This window comes from Liolophura sinensis, chromosome 6 (assembly GCF_032854445.1).
Source record: "Liolophura sinensis isolate JHLJ2023 chromosome 6, CUHK_Ljap_v2, whole genome shotgun sequence".
NCBI classification, from domain to species: domain Eukaryota; kingdom Metazoa; phylum Mollusca; class Polyplacophora; order Chitonida; family Chitonidae; genus Liolophura; species Liolophura sinensis.
The window spans coordinates 37,829,904-37,851,316 of NC_088300.1; the positions used below are offsets into that span (position 1 = coordinate 37,829,904).

Genomic DNA, 21,413 nt, shown 5'->3' on the forward strand with positions numbered 1-21,413 from the left:
AAACGTATTAATACGTTTCACGTGTCTTTTAATTGTAAATTGCAGGTGATATGTTATGGGTTACTTCAACCAGTGAAACTGGCGCTGTCGTGCTAGAAAAGCATTCTTGAGTACTGTATTAACCATTGGTGTTGCTTGGACAGAGGCCTAGTGATAGAAGGCCTCACCTTTCAGTGGCCAGAACACATGAGGTGGGAGTTCATATCTGGCCTTGGACAGGGAATTTAGCATGCGTATGTGTACGTCAGTGTGAGATCTGCATCAGCAGGAAAGTTTTATGGGCCACTAACTTGCCAAAGATCGGTAGTTTACCCCAGGCCACTCCAGTTTCCTCCTCACGTAATTCTGACCTCCATGGTATATTCAAAGTGTAAATTTCTTGCATGTGGCGTTTTAAACAACAATCAAATAAATAAATCAACACATCCATTAATCTTATAGTCAACAAATCAGTTATTGAGAAAGTCAGTTTAGTTCAAAACAAACTAGCCCCCGACAAGGTCATGTTGCCTCTCCTTGCTTCAGGTTCATGTTGTGGATTTCATATGGTACTTGGTAAAGTGTGGACAATTTCTAAGAGTTCATCCTCGCAGCTTTTGTAGGAACTGATGTATCGTTTTCTTCCATTTGGTGCAGTGTTTGACAATAACGACAGTAAACTTGATTTGTTTATTAACCGGTTTCCTTATAAAGCTTATAGATTTTAATACAGACCTGAAATCTTATTTACATAGGACTAGCAATCACTGTAACCTTTAACAAGTCAATCACGCACAAATCAGTATAAGTATAAACAATATATCAGTTCAATTAGTCTGCAGTATATAACTGCAAAAAAAAAAAAAACGGATATAAATGGCGGAAATGAGATAATTTCCACTAATTTTTTAAGTGTTTAAAAAATGCAATCCCCAAAGGTTCCAAAAGCACAACAGTTACCACATTTTAAGATCAGATTTCAGAGTGAATAAAACCGAATTGTCTGTCTATATATACGTACCAATATAATATTTGGACATAAAAAAGTGATACATATAATTAAGATGATACAATATTATAATAATGACATTGGAAATAATGCTTACATGTTTAAATAATAATGTACAACAGGTTGAACAAGGAGAAATGCTCAAGCAGACGTAATATTTCACAAATCTTTATACTGACAGTTGCAGTTAGTGGGAAATGTTGGTAATTGCCTGCGTGATTATAATATCTGAATCCTGCGCCATACAGGAAATTTCGGTAATCAGTGGTTTCGCATTTTGTTGTTCCAGTTTGTAGTCCAACAACATTTGCGTGGAGGAAAACCATATATATATATATATATATATATATATATATATATATATATATATATATATATATATGAGAGGGACCAGGGAGGGTGGGGGTAAACATCGAAAAGCATAAGGCTGTAAATGCCTTGCAATGTATGCTTTGTCTGCCATTGTTTTCAGACACAACGTGTTATCGTTACAAAACACGTCATTACTAAGGTTTGCAAGGGTTTGCAGTGATACATCTCATTCTGTATAAAAGCGACTGACGAGAGTGACGAATGCTCTGTCTAGAGTGTTCGTTTACAGATAAGGTCATGCATGCAATGTATCTAAAAATGATTACTTCTTTTTCCGTCAAAGGAAAATGTATTTTGATAAAGCTAGGACGTGGCTTCTGTAAAACCTAGAGAGATCAAGACAAAGAGCTGGTTTCAACTTATCATAATTCAGTAACGAGACATTCAAACTGATGATCAATGAGCGGAATTCAAGGTAGTTGTTATCATCATTCAACTAACAGCGACAGATGACATTTAGAGAGCAGTTAGACACGGTGACATTTTGGCCAGTAGAGGTAGAGAAGTGATAAGTGACTCGACAGCCGTAAAAGCCTATGGGTGAACAGTTCTACATGCTGCTCAGTTTCGTGTTCTGGAAACGAGACATAAACTAAAGAAAAATGTTGAATATTTTTGGACAGTTTGGTATAATTGTCTTCTATATACCCTAACGGGGCTCAGCAGCCCTCTACAAAGAGAAGCAAATCTTGTAACTGATGGAACACCAATGCCATGTAGGCCTACCTACATAAAAACAATGCCAGTTATTTCAAGAGCAATTCAACTGATCATGAATAATCACAGGTGGCAATGTTATTCAATGTTATTACAGGTAGAGAGCACTGCTGTTCCATCAGTTAGAAGATTTGCTTCCCCTTGCAGGATGAGTCATATTATAAGTTAATTTTACACATACACGTATAAAATGTACACATTTCGGACTTGAAGCCCTACGTGTCTCATTGCACCTTCCAATCAGCCATAAAGTTGGTCAAGTTAAAGGAGACTTTCCGCTTCATTATGTTCGTGTGACTGGAGCAAGGTTGGATTGAACTGAGAAGGTCGACAGTAAGATAAAGGCGCGTTGTCCAGGTTAGGCGGGAATTCGTAATATCATCCAGCAATATTCAACCAACCCACATAGAATGATCAGTTATATATCAAATGCTGTAAAACTGCACGAGCCAGACGAGAGGTCTGTTTCTTTCTCCAATCAACCGTCACGCGCGTCTAGTCGTTACTGAGAATCGTATTGAGTTGCGAGCGCTATTAAGGGCATATGTTTAGTGTTAATTTTTAAGTTAACTTTAATTTGTGGACTTCGTTTAGAAATCTCAATAACTCAAGATTGTCCACATAATCTGTTCAATGGCGCTACGTGCACTTGATGTTACTGTCAGTCTGCTGGCACATTTTGGGAAATGCTACAGCTGGCGATTTGTATGTGAATCCACTTAAACACCATTTGAGCTTACACTCGCTCCCTTGGCAGTTTCCTGGCTCTTGTCCGCATGGATACGCAAAATATACTCCAAAAGAACACGAACATGGTCTTCCATCAAGATCCTCTTTGAAACTGTCTCTGTTTTGAACACAGGCGACATCGTCCTCTGTTCCTGAACATGATATCCGGTTCACATCTGACTGCATGTATTTAACACACTGGCATGACGGGACGCCCGGAGAGGATCCAGACGTACAATCCAAACATTGTTTGTAACACTGGCAAGCCTCCACCATGCTAGTCTTAGTGATACACATGTCGCCCCTGAATACAGAAAACACCACTGATTGTATTTCAGTGATTTTGAAAAGCGGATTTCATGTTGAATGTGTCTTGCCCATGCACAGATGATGCCCCAGTGTTTTTCATGAAATCGAATTATTTTACAGTAGTCCTTCTTATTTGGGATTTCATTCTACTAAACCGAGCATAGTAAGGACTGTAAGTTACATTATACAATGCAAACACCGATGCAATGGTCTATTAATTTTTCTTATAGGCCGAATCGCCTGGTACAAGTGTGTTAACATGTTTGAAAGAACAATTGGGAAGCAATTATGAACTCCCGGGAATTCACAAGAAGGTGCAATGATAATTTTTGCAGTTGATTTCAGGTAATATTGATTGTTAGTAAATATTGAAACAAAGCACATTTTCCTGGTTAGAACTACTTACGGAAAAGTTTTGTTACTGGTTACTGAGTCCAGTTTAGGCCCGAGCAAGGATGAGCAAGTGGGTCCAAGCATGTCTGCCCTCGTCACCGTACCTGAAACATAGTGCTAACCATGACGACTCCCAAGCTGATAATCTACATTACCATTAGCTTGTTAGGTGCAGCTCTGATCCTACAGACATGCCACACAATGTTACTTTCTAGATTTCCAGAGTTATATCGCACAGGTAAGTGACCAGTTGTCAGAATAACATTACATTTTAGTGCTCGGTTGCTAAACATTAAGAAAGGTTCGCAGTTTTCTGTTTTGGGGAGGTCCATACCTTGAGAAAACTGGGAAATACTGCGAATATGTCAGAAGTCCAGGCCAAAGGCTTACCTGACTTATACCTAAGCCTGCCCGGTAGTTGGTGGCACCCGTCCGTCCTTAGTGGTAGGATCACACTTGGAGCTTCGAATGGTTGAGTAGAGCTTGACAGTATGATGTCGCGAGTTGGCTGACTCTCCTAAACAAGCAATGGATATTTTCAATACCTATTAGGAAAAGGCTTATTCTGGAACGCAACTTTGGCATAGCATTTATACACAGCAATTGGTTGGAGAATGTGTTAATATTATTAAAACGTGCACCGCTTCGCTGGCCTAGTAGGTAGAGCGTTCGCCTCGAAGTCAGGATCTCTGGGATCGAACGCGGCTTGGGTCATGCCAAAGACTTTTAAAATGGCATTTGCTTTTTGCATCGCTCGGCGTTCAGCACTGACGGATTAGAGCAAAGGAACGGAACTGGTTGGCCGGTGTCGGCTCAAAGGTAGGTGTTGGTGTTGTGGATATTTGAGGAGATATAGTTAAGAACGCATACGTGCAACGGCTAGATACCTTGATACCTTGTGGATGAAACAAAGAATCACTCAGGTAAAATCTAGGTTTTGACAAGCATGAGACCACCTGTGACAGAACGCGTAAGCTACATTAGTAAGATGGTAACATCTACATACCTGGATTTTCGCTGCAGACAAGAACTGCCCTTCCATGCTTGCTTCTTCACAGAACAATACAGTGCTGTTGTAGTTGTTTTTCAAATCATCGGCTCCTCTTGTCATAGCAACGATTGTTTGAGAGCCCTTTAAAGGTAACAGATTCTTCACTTTGACAACGACCATTAAGCGTTCTGAATGTTAATTATTTAACAAATCATTAAGACCTTTCACTTGGATATATATACGGTTGCTGTTTTACTATTCTTCTGGAGCCGTACGTGGAAAGGTCTTTCAGCAACCTGCGCACTGTCGTGGGTTTACCCCGGGCGCTGCCCGGTTTCCTCCCACCATAATGCTGGTCGCCGTTGTATAAGTGAAATATTCTTGAGTACGGCGTAAAACACCAATCAAATAAATAAATATTCTTCTGGAGTGATGGTAGAATGGTCCATTTCCAACTCTATCAATATCACAAGATCCCGGAAGCACATCACTAGGGGGAGAAGTCATCAGTGCTAACTGATAATCGGCACGTGTTTCAGGCACGAAGATCAAAATGAATGAGTCATCTCATTGCTGTTTTAATTTGCATATGATCGTCATATAATTATGATGATGTGCAATGTTGCCTATACCGCAATCATAGACTAGCTTTACCAAAAATATCAACACTGTGTTGTATGCCGGTTTGTTATACTCATTAGTAAATATAAGACGTCTCATAGACAACATTAGATAGAGTTATTGCATGCGATTTGCCGTGCTATCGACTCATCGAATTCCAGAAATGGAATGAAAATGGTACATGCATGTTTATTCCATAAACCGCGTTCATTCGATGCGATTTGTGGAATGCTTCAATCACATGAAATAGAACATGTTTGGTTTTCATTTTAGCAGTCGAATACAAGTCACGTGTCACATCTTGTGAACGCGGCGTTAGCGCGCCCGAGCAGTAGAGCATTTCATGGGACACCGGCTCGTTTGTCTTCACTTTGTGGTAAATAGAGTTTGCGTGAAATTTCTGGCCTCACTTAATCTTTGAAGTGATTTCAGGTTAAGCCGCACTCACAGGGCGCAACTTTCGAGTCAACACGTCGAATTCATTTATTTGTTTTTTTGATCGGTGTTTTCCGCCGTACTCATGAATATTTCACTTAAACGACGGCGACCAGCATTAAGATTGGGAGGGGGGGGGGGGGGGGAAACCGAGCAGGGGCCGGCGGAACGTCGAATTCGACATTGCGCTACTAACATTTCATGGAACTGTAGCATTCGGCAAATTGCCCCGTCTTTCGTCGCTTATGAACAAGAATTTTTTCTATTTTCATTCCACTTCTCGAATTCCACGAATCGCATCATGTGAACGCGACTTTCTTAGTACCTAATTAGATACCTGAGGGCACTTACAGTTGTAACATATTGTGCCAAAGCGCTACAGATAATGGGTTATTCACATGGATCAAGCTTTGTTCATAGAACTTCACTTAAACTGTGCCAGAAAGTTTGCTCATCACTATTCCAACCTTTCTTCAAACCATCATTTGAATGCATGCGGCATAGTTTTAGATCACTTGACATTTTTGTACTTGTAGGTTTATAACATAGCATTCATTCTGTTTGATGATCACATGTTACTTACTGGCGTTAATACCGAATGTTCTCTTCATTTCGAGGAGCCATATTTGAGAACGTCAGACTTCTCCTTCATGGTCTGATTATGATTTTGGTAAAAGATGTCAAAGATTCGCTTTACCTTGTTTTGTTTTGTTTTTAGCCTAGTTTGGCTGATAAGGTTTTCTTTAATTGAGGAGACTACCATGCAGCACATATGATAATACACACAGAAACTTGAGGCATGGAAATATAATTTGTTCCCAAACAGCTTTACTTTCCTATCCGTGCAGCCATTGTTTTTAGATGGAGTTTTAAAGGTCATCGACGAAAGACAAAAGATGGAAGGTTATTTACCGTACTTCACGGAATGTAATGGTAAAAAAACTGGATATCTAAATCAAGCTAAAAAATATTGAACACTTACGCGTTGATATTCGGTTACCTTTGGAAGTGTGTATCCGTGGTAATTTATGTGGATAAAGGTACCTACCTGGTTGAACTTCTGGATGATGTAGACAGCATAATCATCGGTTTGGTAATAAATCCACTGTGTATTTATTTCCTCTTCCAAGGCAATGGACTCCATTACGGTTGGACTTCCACTCGACCTGCTGATGACGGAAGTGACGTCAGCCTCGAACAGAGAATCGACCACTGAGACTATGCTGGCTTTTTCTGTGGTGGGTGGAGGTGTCACCTGATACAACAGCCAGAGGGTTGTAATACATATTTGTATGTACTAGTAACTACATCTATTGTCATGCGCTCTTATCATTGTTGGTCTTGTCGTGATGCACGTCAGTCAGATGTTACATTACCACTTATATTTAGATCAATATATTGAGAGAAAAAAATAGTTCAAAAAAGGTTAACAGAGATTTATGCCTCCATTTATTTTCTAGATCAATAACGTACACCTTTATAGCAAATGTTCCAACTGGCAACACAATACAGCTGTTTACAGATGAAATTCATGGAATAGCGTCCCTTGTGTCCAAGATGTGCCTTCCAGTTGATGAGGCATGCGAGATTGAATTTATTAAATGTTGCAAAGATAAGTGCAAGCTTCACTCATGTAGTGGTATGGCACAGAACCAAGACAAAGTTTGGGGGTTTATGAGCTCTTGAAGTTGAAGTTGATAAATTTACATATGTGGTAATGAAAATCAGTTAGCTTATGTCACTATTTAAGCTTGCCAGCGGCCATTGCACAGTGGTCAAATATGTATATTTGAAATTCGAAAGTGATGGCTATCGATGCATGATGTCATTTCGGGACATTGGAGATCATTTATCGTTTATTACCGTTACCATTGACTGTCAACGAATTGTGCAAATTGAAACTGAATGGGATATTGTATATAATTCTGTATAAGTAATACTCAACAAGCAATTGTATAGAGCTATCCCGCTAAATATACGTAAGTACATGTAATGGCAATTAACATTTGGTTCATTTGATCATTTGATCGAACCCTGTAAGTCTATACTGTAAATAAATAAATCAATAAATAAATAAGAAACACTGGCAGTTTTGTATATTTCATAACCCCAGGACTTAAGTGCATTTTCTCTGGCATAACGAGCATCAGCTTCATGTGCATGTATATATATCCTGCTCAGTGGTGGAGCACAGTGTTTCGCACTACCTGGCGTACAGTGTTTAAAATGCGGCAGACTAAGCTACAGGACCATGAGGTGATAAGAGGTCTCCCTGCTTCACACCAATAAACCAGTCAGAATTCACTTACGTCACTGTTTTAATCCTCGGGGTGCACGTGTTGCCGTTTTTAAAAGCTAGGATTCTTCGAGACGACTAAGAACTGTAAGCAGGAGTATACTCAAGTGTGAGTGCGCAGACGCAGAACAAACAAATGCTGATGACCTGTGTTCCTCGTCTCCTGGGAGACACGTGCCTGTTCAGTGAACGACAAGCAGACAACTCATTATGTTATCAATGTTTGTTAAGAATTTTCTACCGGCTCGCTGCTACTGTCAATCATTGACCATGCAATGCGGCCACTTGTTCGAATCCAGCTCTCCCTACCGCCGCAGCAGCCAACCAAACGGTTACTAGTATCAGGTGTTCGGGAAAGGTCGGTTGTTTACTCTAGGTTATAATTTTGTTATACGAACGGTCAGTTCCAGTCACTTAAAGGCTTAAACTAGTTTTTATAGTTTTGCAACGATTATATTGCTATGTCTGCAGCGCTTGTCTAAGCATGCATGTATTGGAAGCAAAAGAATCAAGCCGTCCTGAGACTGGTCATAAGAAAAACTTTAAATTTGTCGGCCATATTAAGAAGATAGAGCTGGTTCTACAGTGGGTTGCGTGTCAGTATGTGTATGCGTTGGACGTATACCTGGTGTCCTCGACATGACGTTACAATGTTTATTTACTTATTTATTTATTTATTTACCTAAGAATACTTCTCATATATAATGGCGGAATGCATTGTTGTGCACTTTGAGAAAACCGAGCAGAGCCCCAGGGAAAACTATGACCATCCGAGGTTTGCTGGCAGACTTTCCCATGGACCACCAGAGAGAAAGCCAGCATGAGTTAGACTTGAACTCACAGTGATCACATTGGTGATATGTTCCTGATGACCACTTTTTTAGTAATTACTTGACAATTTTTAATCGTCATTGCTGTTGTATTGTACGGGTCCATGGTGATGGAGGAGGAGCTTAAAGCTTGTGCCAAAAAGTAGCAAGGTTATAGTACTCTCGGCTCACCGCACAAAATCTTACGCTTCCGACAATGCCGTCATTTTGTAACCGTCTCGCAATCGTCCCATTATATGTTTTACTTCATCTCATAAAACGTGTGTTTCTTCTTTCGTACGCTATTCACTGTTGGTTAATAGAATTGGCGTATTATAGCCTTAGTGCAGTGGGGCGCTTGGCTATTACCTACACAATGGCAGAACTTTAGCGGCCCTCGCGTGAAATTTAACTTTTTTTCTAGATTTGCATTAAGATGGCTGCTTACCCTACCTGATATCGTCTGCATTGTCAGAGCTTAAATAGGTCATGAACACGAAATTGATTCTTAAGCGTGGACAAAATATTCCGATTCGTTAAGATTTAGGGCAAATTGGAGAAATAAACTGTAGTGGTGAACCAGGGAAAATCTAAGCGTTACATATAAATGCGAGTGTATAATGATATAAGGCAAGATATAATTTTTGACTTGTGTTATATACATACCAATGGTTTCCTACATCTGAGCGCCTTCAAATTTTTAAAGATATATATGTATATACTGTAGAAAACTGCGAAATATATACAAATCATTTCTGAATAGACTGTGAATAGTAATTCTTAGAGAACTATTGAATAAACTCTATGACACAAGTAGATATATTAGCAATATTAAAAACGATTAACCGACACCTTCACTTTCCCACATGAGATTCCTAGATTTTCCACGGCATGCAGAGCGAGCTCAGCATGAATGTCACATTGATAGTAGGCACGTTATTTCCAATGAACTCCATGTAAGCTTACGCCATCTAGAAATATATCGAATGAAACTAAGCATAAGTTTTCAAAGATATGTACTCTTATACAATTTCAGACTCTTCCGCTACATATGCCAGCCCACACGTGTCAAAAGTCGCTCTGACAATTAAACACTACACCTAGCTGCAACAGATTAGTGGGTTGTGTATGAATTGTTCCTCTGTTAAATAATTATAAATATATGTACATATAGTTTGATACAAAAATAAGTGTTACGGGACATTTGGACCTATATATACAATCCTTTGCAGGAGTAACCTATATCAGGAGTAACCTATATCAGGAGTAACCTATATCAGGAGTAGCCTATATACCAGTATTGTATATACAGGACCTCTCTCTACGCCCCTCTGTCTCCTACACTACTATTATATATTCTTCAGAGCTAGGTGTAAATGTTAATGAATTCTAGACTGTTGAAGAGCACCTGAGCAGGTAACAGCTTTGAATACAGGTCCAAGTCTGAGTCAGAGGACAACTCCTGAAACCCCATTCTGAGGAGGATTTGCACACTCTAACTACTTAAATTAAAGACGCGGACTTGTGTCAAAAAAAAAAACCTAGCGGGCCCCTCTCGTGACGAGTTCGCCGAAAAATAGCTGCACGTTTAGGAATTTGCTGAGCAAATAGCAGCCAATGCGATACATTTCTTCAGGGTTACAGAGGTGCTGGAGGAAAGGTTGGCGTTGTAAATGACTCATAAGCAGCACTTTTCTCTTTACAATGACGATCAGACAAATCTTACCCCCATTTCCATAAAACGATCTGAGTATAAACTTTGACCGGAAGAAAGGGGTATAGCGGGTAATAAGTTAGTGCATTTATAGAATATGATGTGTATCACTCGACTGATTGACAAGGTTTTCGACGTTTTTAGTCAATTGTCACACAAATGCACCTTTCACTAAGAAAATAAGCCTTGCATTTGAAAAACAAAAAGTTCACTAAATCCTTACAACAGTATAAAAATTCTTAAATATATCACTGTCGTACAAGACTAAGGGTTATGCAGAGGGTTGTTCTCTTTATTTATCGACAGATAGATTGGTGCGTCATTATATGTACATTATTCAGAAAAACTTAGGCCTCTTTCAGAAAAATAAGCTACTGCTATAAATATCCTACATAGATAAAGAACTGGTCGATAACCTTGAAGTATGTGATGAAGAAATGGTCGATAACACTGAAGCATGTGATGAAGAACTGGTCGATAACACTGAAGCATGTGATAAAGAACAAGTTTTACTCATCCTGATTTAATCAGTCAGATATATGGAAACTGACTCAAGTAAATATGCAACTCTCGTAAAGCACCTCTGCCAGATGCACATGCATAAAACACTAACAGTACTGGCTTCTTTTAAGGATAAAACGTCGTGGAAAGCCTCACTGTATTCCTTATTCACTTACATTAATAAAATCGCCTTTTCAACAGAATTATCAACAGAATCTGGAATATTCCCTGCGTACTGAATAGTATAAAAGATCATCCAAATCATCGTTATCAGTAGAAATATAGTTATGTTTGAAATGTATTGGTAAAAGTTGATAGGTAAACAAAATATGCTAATCTAGGCTGGCAAACACTTGTGACATGTTGTGTGAAGAGAAACCATGCACGTATATGTTTAAATTGATTGATACAAATATTAAGATAAAAAGATCTTCTATTCCGTAGTCTTCTGATTCCAAATGACAATGGGAAAGTGTATTATACATACCGTCGTTGTAGGAGAAGTTTGTGATGTATCGTTTATCCCGGAAGGTTCAGTCTTGGCCACTGTGGGGTTCGAACTCTCGTCCTCCGGTTTAGTGGCCATTACAACAGCTACAGCAATGATAACGACCAGTAAAACAGTGGCTACTCCCACACCAACACCAATCTTGATCAACAGTTTTCTTTTCGCAGGCTCACTGCAACAAGTGTCGACTTTGGATTTAGTCTCCGTTTTGTTTTTGGTCGAACTCATATTTGTGATAGTCCCTTGTCACCAGTTATCCAATGAAATATTATGACGTGTAAATAAAATTTTACAATACAACTGATAAATACAATCACTTTAACAAGTCATTCCAAGAGCCCCACATCCGGAACAATGTCCTACCCACACTCCAAGATTCCTTTTCGACACAAAGATGATATAATCTGTGGAGACAGGTAACTAAGAATGCTTCACTTCTTCCGCCTGTCCAATGCTGGCTACTGATGATTTTGACAGGTAAGTTAAAGAGCAACTCTCAAATAAGCTCTCCCGGCTAATTCAGGCTGACGTAGCGGCAAATACAAAAGTCCGCCTTATGTAAATAGTAAAAGGCTTGGCTATTGCCGGGTACAGGACGAAGCCACTCTCTAATGGGCTACTCACGACACATGGCTGAGCCTTGAGTTACATCCCTACACTCTAGCTGTCGCCCAGTTCGTTTTCACTGCACAGAAAATTACGTCACCAGTAAAGGCTACACGGTACATGAGACGATGGTTTGTCAAATATTTCATGGCTGCTTGTATTTACTTATTTTGATTAGTATTATGCGCAGTGATATTTCATTTATACGACGGCGGTCAGCATTACGGTGGGGGAAAGTCGGACAGATCCCGGGGAAAACCCGCAACCATGTGCAGCTTGCTGACAGACCTTCCCACGTAAGTCTAGAGAGAAAGACAGCATGAGCTGGACTTGAACTCTCGGCGACAACATTATTGAGAGGCTCCGTGGTCACTGAAAGTGTGATATTCGTAGTAGGTGGTTTGTATCCACCGAAGGCACCACCTTTGTTAGGTACCTGACAAATATACTGACTTATAGCCGCTGTCCAACCAGCGAAAGCTGATTTCGAGCACGTCAGATCGGTCAAGAACCGATCGGCCAGTCCATTGACAATGACATTTTCATGCTGTATGAGTTTTTTTTCTAAAGTTAATGTCATGTAACATTATAGCATTATGGCAAGTAGTAGCAAGTGCCACCGTACCCACAGTGCCCTGGGGTATCCGGTGGGCACCCGTAAAGCATAACATCTAGAATAGGCACTGTATAGGTGCAAGATAAAGTGGAAAGTACTAATGCGGCATCTGCAAGTTTGTACGTGTATTGCTCTGTTGCTCTTTTCACAGTATTCATCATCTGCGCTACGGCAGCTGACGATGATGGTAAGGAAGTGTATCTTTGATTTATTTATTTATTTATTTGATTGGTGTTTTACGCCGTACTCAAGAATATTTCACTTATACGACGGCGGTCAGCATTATGGTGGGAGGAAACCGGGCAGAGCCCGGGGGAAACCCACGACCATCCGCAGGTTGCTGCAGACCTTCCCACATACGGCCGGAGGGGAAGACAGCATGAGCTGGACTTGAACTCACTGCGACCGAATTGGTGATAGACTCCTGGGACATTACGCTGCGCTAGCGTGCTAACCAAATGAGCCACAACTGAATCTTTGAAGCGTGGAATACAGCAATATATGTGTACACTTAGCCCATGCGCATGAGATCATTCTCTTTATTGTTGTTTGAAAAATTACTGGTGAAAGTTTTTCCTGGTTCAAACTTTACAAAGAAACACCGTGGAAGGTTTATTGTTACCATGGTTCGGAGAACAGTGGAATCAGGTTACTATTGTAAATTCCCTGTCCGATAATGGTACTGAACCAACGAACGTCTCATGCTACCAACGTCACTGAAAAGCAAGCCCCATTATATGGTGTCTTGATGACAGACATCTGATCGATTATTTGTATTCGAGTATATCTTGATTTACATACTGGCGCTGTTGTTGCCCGCGAGTGTTTATTTTGCGTACTGCCCAGTTTCTCTGAAAGAAGGCGTGATAAGTGGTATAAAACGGGGTATACATGAGTACATAAATCAGTTATACACCTCTTATCACTCCTGGTTTTAAGTAACTTCACATCATACCTTTGAGACTGAATTTCATGTTTTCTGATAGGCACTGCCAGAGGAAATAGTAACAGAGAGAGAGATTAAATTAATGACGTCTACAGGATATAGTATCAACGTATTTAAGCGTTTCTTAAATGTGATATATCTAAAAAATGGTATCCTACCATATCTCTGTGAAACGTTCACAATAATCCTTGTAAAAAGCAAATATACACAATATACATGACCTAATTATGTGCTAAGAATGAATGAATGAATGATTATGGCTTACGGCCACATCGGCAATATTTCAGCCATATTGTGGCGATATATATGCGCTCAGAATTCGAAGTCGAGCGTGTAAATTTCTTTCTATTTCTGACATGTATGAATTATCACGTAGAACAGTCTCGTGGGCATCCACGGCACTACATTTGACGTTTCTGGAAAATATCACTGAGCTTGGAACATTTTATTGACATCAAAAGTAATAAATTGGACACTAATTTTTCCAGAAAAGTCCACTAGGGATACAAAAAAGCTTGTATTCCGTCTTAATCTGTGTCGATAGGCGGACAATGTTTAAAAAGTTCTGTATTTTTCTACCCAATGGCTTTGTTTTACAAGAAAATAGGATGGAGATTTGATAATCTTGTAGTCTTGATTCTGTATGCTGTTGATATCACATGTGCTTTTAGGGTCAGTCTAATGAGTTGCTTGTTGTCCTGTGTAAAATAGGCTCAAAGACAAAGTGAAATCCTAATATCTTAATCTTAATTTCACTTGTCATCGGGTCCGATCTAAATTGATAGCTTCGAAGACCGTGTTTTTCTCGTAGACTTCTAGTCGACATGAACAATGTCAATTTATTTATATTGCATACAGGTTTGAAATTTGGTCTTGCCTTACATGCATCAATATTATACATATCGGACGAAAACAAACTACCCAGAAATCGAGATTATTTCTGATGCCAATGCATGTCTTAATAATCGTCCTTCGAAAGTAGACAGTACGCAAAATAAAGCACTCGCGGTCAAACAATAGCGTCATTATGTAAGTAGGTTATCGCATTCGCTTGAGGTGTTTGATCTAGGTTTATACGTCTGGTAAGCAGTAACAAAATAGACCTCGGGCTAACACACCTCAAGGTTAGGTGATAACCCTTACTTATAAGCTTACTAATCATACGACAACAATGATAGAGATTGACTTAATAATTTGCCAAGACAAGACACAGACTAGTAGTGTTCGGATCTCTGTGTATTTCTCACATATACATATATACGTTATGAAGCCATGTACAATTTACAGTCCTCATGCATCCCTCTAGGGTTATCTTTGTCTTTATTTAAATATTCCGTATAGTTTACACTATTGAGTACGAAAAAAATATTCTGGGCAAGTAAGGGAGAAAAATGTTTATGCATTGTTGCAGTAAAGGTGTCAAATGAAGTGGTTGTAGAAGTCTTGCACTACACTTGGACTCGGACACACATGAGCATGGGAGCGGGCTCTCACGCAATGCCCATAGATCTCGACAGAACACCACGATGCGCGTCTGTGAATAGCAGTCTGAATAGCTGTCTGGTCCATATTCTCATTAATACTGCACCTAGAGACATCACGCTTTGTATGATAATGCGCGCTATCAAGTCATGAACCTACTACTTGATTCCAACACCAGGGGGCACTGCTGTACATAGCAGTCTGCATTGCTGTCTAGCCCACATTTCCATTAATACTTCACCTATTTACATCATATTTGGTAGTGTTAACGGAGTTGTAGGCCAGACGGCTGTTCAGACTAGTATTCACAGAAGTGCCCCCTTGTGTTGGAATCAAGAAGTATGGGTATCACATGATAGCCGGCGTCAATTATCATTAATATATCAAGGATGATGTCTGTAGGTGGAATATTAATGGATATGTGGGAGGACCTCCGTGGCTCAGTTGGTTAGGGCGCTAGCGCAGCGTAATGACCCAGGAGACTTTCATCAATGTGGTCGCTGTGATTTCAAGTCCGGCCGTACTTGCGAAGGTCTGTCAACAACTTGCGGATGGTTGTGGGTTTCCTCCCACCATAATGCTGGCCACCGTCGTATAAGTGAAATATTTTTGAGTACGGTGTAAAACACCAATCAAATAAATCAGTCAAATATAATGGATATATGGGCCAGGCAGCAAATATTAAGATTGCTATTGACAGAAGCAACCTCTTGTGTTGGTGCCATTAATATACCAAGTATGATGTCTGTAGGTGCAGTATTAATGGAGATGTAGGTCAGGCAGAAAATATCATTTATCTATTTATTTATTTATTTTTTCCCGAAGAGGAAGCCAGCATAGTCTGGAATTGAGCTCACAACGACCGCATTGGTGAGAGGCTCCTGCGTCAGTAAATATTAAGACTACTATTGACAGAAGCGGCCTCTTGAGCTGGTGCCATTAATATACCAAGTATGATGTCTGTAGGTGCAGTATTAATGGAACTGTAGGGTAGACAGCTGTGCTGACTGCTATTCACCTAATTGCCCATTGATGTCAGAATCAAGAAGTATGGGTATGACTCGCATTAAGTGCCATTAATGTACCAAAAATTATGTCTGCAGGTGCAGTATTAATGGAGATATAGGCCAGATAGCTATTCTGACTGCTATTCACAGGAGCACCCGCTGGTGTTATAATCGAGATGTATGGGTACCACCTGATAGCCCGCATAAACTGCCATTATTGTACCAAATAATGGGTCAATATGTGCATTATTAATGGAGTAGTGCGCTTGACAGCTATTCACAGGAGCGCCCCCTGCTGTTGGTCATTAATATTCCAAGTCTAAAGGCTGTTGGTGCAGTATTAATGGAGATGGGCTATTTTATTACAAGAAATGGTTCCTTTTTGAATAGCCAGCCGATAACTGCCAAAGGTCGAAAATGTTCTTTGACGTCATATACTTCTTGAGGCCATGTCCAAGTGTAGCGCAAGACTGCCTGTAACTTCTACAACCGTTCCACTTGACACCTGTATTACAACAATGAACAAGCACTTTTCTCGTAATTATGAACTACGAGAAATTATCCTCGTACATGCGAGAATACTTTCGTAAATTTCCGTGACACTAATGGGCCTCCGTCACAGAGTACCTGACTCGTGTGGTGGAAATAAATAATCAGTTTTGAATAACTGATTTGACACTGCTGTTGTCAGAAATTCTCAAAACTGTGGGTAGGGTGACCTATCTTGTGAGTATGGGTGAAATTATGTGAAATTTGCATGATTTGTCTAAATCACTATCTTACTGTGGTTGTGTCTGTATGTCTGTGGTTTCCCTGTCTGTGTGTTTGTGGTTCTCTGTTTGTATGTCTGTAGTGCCCCTATGTGTATGCCTGTGGTTTCCCTGCCTGTATATCTCTGGTTTCTCTCTCTGTATGTCTATGGTTTCCCTGTCTGTATGTCTGTGGATCTCTGTCTGTATGTCTATGGATTCCATGTTTGTGCTTCTAAATGTGTATATCTGTGGTTTGCCTGCCTGTATGTCTGTGGTTATCTGTCTGTATGTCTGTGGTTTTCGTGTCTCTATATTTGGGGTCCTTTGTCTCTATTTCTGTGGTTTCCCTGACTGAATGTCTATGGTTTCCCTGTCTGTATGTTTGTGGTTCTCTGTCTGTATTTCTAGGGTTTCTCTGTTTGTCTGTTGTTTCTCTGTCTGTATGTCTGTGATTTCCCTGTCTGTACGGCGGTGGTTATCTGTTTACATGTCTGCGTTTCTCTGTCTCTATATCAGCCCTCCACTGTCTGTATGTTTGTGGTTACCTGCCTGTATGCCTATCCTCTACTATCTGTATACCTATCCTCCACTGTCTCTATATCAGCCCTCCACTGTCTATATGTCTATCCTTCTCTGTCCTTTACTGTCTGTATTTATGTCCTTCTCTGTCTGTCTTTTAATGTTTGTATTTCTGTCCTTCTCTGTCTGTGTTTCACTGTCTGTATGTCTGCCCTTCTCTGTCCGTCCTTCACCGTCTATATGTCTGTCCTTCTGTGTCTGTCCTTCACTGTCTGTATGTCTGTCCTTCAATGTCTGTCCTTCTCTGTCTGTGTTTCACTGTCTGTATGTCTGTCCTTCTCTGCCTGTCATTCACTGTTTGTATGTCTGTCCTTCTTTGTCTGTCCTTCACTGTCTGTATGTCTATCCGTCTCCGTCTGTCCTTCACTGTCTGTATGTCTGTCCTTCTCTGTCTGTCTTTCACTGTCTGTATGTCTGTACTTCTCTGTCTGTTCTTCACTGTCTGTATGTCTGTCCATCTTTGTCTGTCATTCACTGTCTGTATGTCTGTCCATCTTTGTCTGTCATTCACTGTCTGTATGTCTGTCATTCTTTGTCTGTGCTTCAGGGTCTGCATATCTGTCCTTCTCTGTCTGTTCTTCACTGTCTGTATGTTTGTCATTCTCTGTCTGTCCTTCACTGTCTGTATGTCTGTCCATCTCTGTCTGTCATTCACTGTCTGTATGTCTGTCCTTCTCTGTCTGTCTTTCACTGTTTGTATGTTTGTCATTCTCTGACTCTCCTTCACTGCCTATATGTCTGTCCTTCACTGTATGTCCTTCACTGTCTGTATGTTTTGTCCTTCACAGAATGTCCTTCTCTGTATGTCCTTCACTGTGTGTATGTCTGTCCTTCTCCGTCTATCCTTCACTGCCTGTCCTTCATTGTCTGTATGCCTGTCCTTCTCTGTCTGTATTTTACTGCCTGTCCTTCATTGTCTGTATGCCTGTCCTTCTCTGTCTGTGTTTCACTGTCTGTATGTCTGTCCTTCTCTGCCTGTCATTCACTGTTTGTATGTCTGTCCTTCTTTGTCTGTCCTTCACTGTCTGTATGTCTATCCGTCTCCGTCTGTCCTTCACTGTCTGTATGTCTGTCCTTCTCTGTCTGTCTTTCACTGTCTGTATGTCTGTACTTCTCTGTCTGTTCTTCACTGTCTGTATGTCTGTCCATCTTTGTCTGTCATTCACTGTCTGTATGTCTGTCCATCTTTGTCTGTCATTCACTGTCTGTATGTCTGTCATTCTTTGTCTGTGCTTCAGGGTCTGCATATCTGTCCTTCTCTGTCTGTTCTTCACTGTATGTATGTTTGTCATTCTCTGTCTGTCCTTTACTGTCTGTATGTCTGTCCATCTCTGTCTGTCATTCACTGTCTGTATGTCTGTCCTTCTCTGTCTGTCTTTCACTGTTTGTATGTTTGTCATTCTCTGACTCTCCTTCACTGCCTATATGTCTGTCCTTCACTGTATGTCCTTCACTGTCTGTATGTTTTGTCCTTCACAGAATGTCCTTCTCTGTATGTCCTTCACTGTGTGTATGTCTGTCCTTCTCCGTCTATCCTTCACTGCCTGTCCTTCATTGTCTGTATGCCTGTCCTTCTCTGTCTGTATTTTACTGCCTGTCCTTCATTGTCTGTATGCCTGTCCTTCTCTGTCTGTATTTCACTGTCTGTATATCTGTCCTTCTCTGCATGTCATTCACTGTATGTATGTCTGTCCTTCTCTGTATGTCCTTCACTGTTTGTGTGCCTGTCCCTCCCTGTACGTCCTTCACTTTTTGTATGTCTGTTCTTCTCTATCTCTCCTTCTCCATCTCTCCTTCTCTTTCTGTCCTTCTCTGTTTGTCATTCTCTATCTGTTCTTTTCTATCTGTTCTTCTCTATTTGTCCTTCTCTGTCTGTCCTTTTCTTTCTGTCCTTCTCTGTCTGTCCTTCTCTATCTGCCCTTCTCTTTTTGTCCTTCTTTGTCTGTCCTTCACTGTGTGTATGTCTGTCCCTCTCTGTCTGTCCTACACTGCCTGTCCTTCATTGTCTGTATGTCTGTCCTTCTCTGTCTGTGTTTCACTGTCTGTATGTCTGTCCTTCTCTGTATGTCCTTCACTGTTTGTATGTCTGTCCTTCCCTGTGCGTCCTTCACTGTTTGTATGTCTGTCCTTCTCTATCTGTTCTTCTTTTTCTGTCTTTCTCTGTTTGTCCTTCTCTATCTGTTCTTCTCTATCTTTTCTTCTCTTTCTGTCCTTCTCTGTCTGCCCTTCTGTGTCTGTCCTTCTCTATTTGTCTTTCTCTATCTGTCCTTCTCTGTCTGTACATATGCCGATCCTCTGTATGTCTGTCTTTGTCAATAATCTCATTTCAACTTTTATCGACTTAAACAGGTTTCTGGGGTATGTACACAAACCCTATATCTATCAGATATGTAAATGAGCTTAATGACAGCAAAGCAGTTTCTGACATATTCCATAATTAACGAATCTGTTAACGGGCACTACTTTTTTCGTTAAGTGACAGAACAGAAACCCACTACAATCATATCTCTAAAAGGGCTTAGTTGGGTTAAAACAGTTTCTGACATATAGTTTATAAGGAAGCAATTTTTTCAATGGTCACTACAATAATATATCAAATGCATGAACAAAACAATGTAAAGATTTCAGTCTGAAACCATAATTAGCTCTCCAAGAGACACTTTTCAGTTGTGCACAATCTCGAATATGCACGGTCTCCTTCAGATTTGAAGAATTCAAAGTTTAAATGATCATAAGAAAGACCAGTGTCTATTGTAAACTATTTTCTAGAAATGCCTTTACTTGTATAAATTTTTATTTTCACCTCAATAAATTTGCTCTGACATATGACCCCAGGTGTTACTGCTGCAATAAGCCTGTATAGCTGTATCAGCCATTGCTCATCTCCCGGTCTCCACTGTTGGTAATTAGTATACATTAGGCTGTACATCATGTCTAACCCATCCTTTCATGTCTCTGGCTGAGGATTCTTGGTTTGATAGTGTTATTATGTGTATAGTGTGAAGCTATATGATAGCCCTGTTGTGTTTTTATCTTTAACTTTAATGTTTTCGCCAGCATATTCTTTCCTCACCGAATGACAGTACTAGTCCCGTTGACAAATGCAAGCGTCTATCTACATAACCGTTGATTGGTTAAGTTAGCGATCAAGTTGACAGAGAATCAGTAAATGGCTTTTGTTGTGTGCCTTCTTGAATCCAAAAAAGGGACACAAAGGGCTTGTCGAAAAGGAAAGTGGAAAATTTCCAAACCCGTTCGTAAAATGTCACACTTACAGTGTGGAACGGTCACCATACGAATGAATACATTATATTCACGGCTGAGCGAATACATGGGGAAGTACACGTGCACCATGTTAACCTAGCACAAACTTAGTCAGTAGAACGGAGAAATACATTTCACCCAAATATTACTGTTCACTTACACCACAGCGGTAAGGCTTTGAAGAGCGAGAATAAATGAATAAGAGAAACATAATAAATTATATTGAATCCTAGAATCCGATCCCCCCTCCCCCTCCATCCCAAAATATTTACAAGAATAAAAGAGAGAAAACTCAGAAAACGTTAAAAGAATTGACAGGGCTTTATGTTGCTTAGTTTGGCTTCTTACAGATTGTTTCACTGGCCATTCATGGTGCGCATGTATTGCACTATACTATTACATTCAGTTTGAATCGAGAAATCGGGAGAGAATGCAGTGTACATCAAAAATCCATTATTGAACTTAATACCTAAACGGGAGTAATTACAGAAAAAATTACCCGATTGTAAATATACTTAAGCATGCATAAGTTTAGATTATAGAGAAGATGTATGTTAGTAGCCATCAGAAGAGAATACTTCTGAAAATATTTGTGTATCACTGGGTCAATGTAGAATCCAGCGTTCTAAACAACTAGTTGAAGAAGTTCTAAACAACATAAATGAAAATAAAAATAATAATTAGACTATTTTTATGATTAAGCGTGAAGATGTTTAGATGAAATAAAAGACATGTACAAAGTTTCAGGGAAATTGGTGCAATACTTTATCAGGAGTTG

The 21,413-nt window shown here is 40.0% G+C and overlaps 1 protein-coding gene across 1 annotated transcript; it reads right to left on the minus strand.

Moving 5' to 3' along the window:
* Positions 1–2,215: 2,215 nt before the first annotated feature.
* On the minus strand, positions 2,216–6,699 carry LOC135467164 (uncharacterized). Its single transcript, XM_064744930.1, has 5 exons — positions 6,604–6,699; positions 4,515–4,640; positions 3,899–4,025; positions 3,522–3,612; positions 2,216–3,110 (listed from the first exon to the last, which is right to left on the minus strand). Exons 1-5 carry the CDS (start codon positions 6,697–6,699, stop codon positions 2,717–2,719), a joined length of 834 nt encoding a protein of 277 aa, XP_064601000.1. The 3' UTR covers positions 2,216–2,716.
* Between the last annotated feature and the right edge of the window lie 14,714 nt (positions 6,700–21,413).

Coding starts and splice junctions, on each gene's coding strand:
- LOC135467164 (XM_064744930.1), bottom strand. CDS start 6,699: ATGGAGTCCATTGCCTTGGAAGAGGAAATAAATACACAGTGGATTTAT. Junction 4,641..6,603: donor TCATCCAGAAGTTCAACCAG/GTAGGTACCTTT, acceptor TTACCTTTAAAG/GGCTCTCAAACAATCGTTGC. Junction 4,026..4,514: donor TGTCTGCAGCGAAAATCCAG/GTATGTAGATGT, acceptor TTGCTTGTTTAG/GAGAGTCAGCCAACTCGCGA.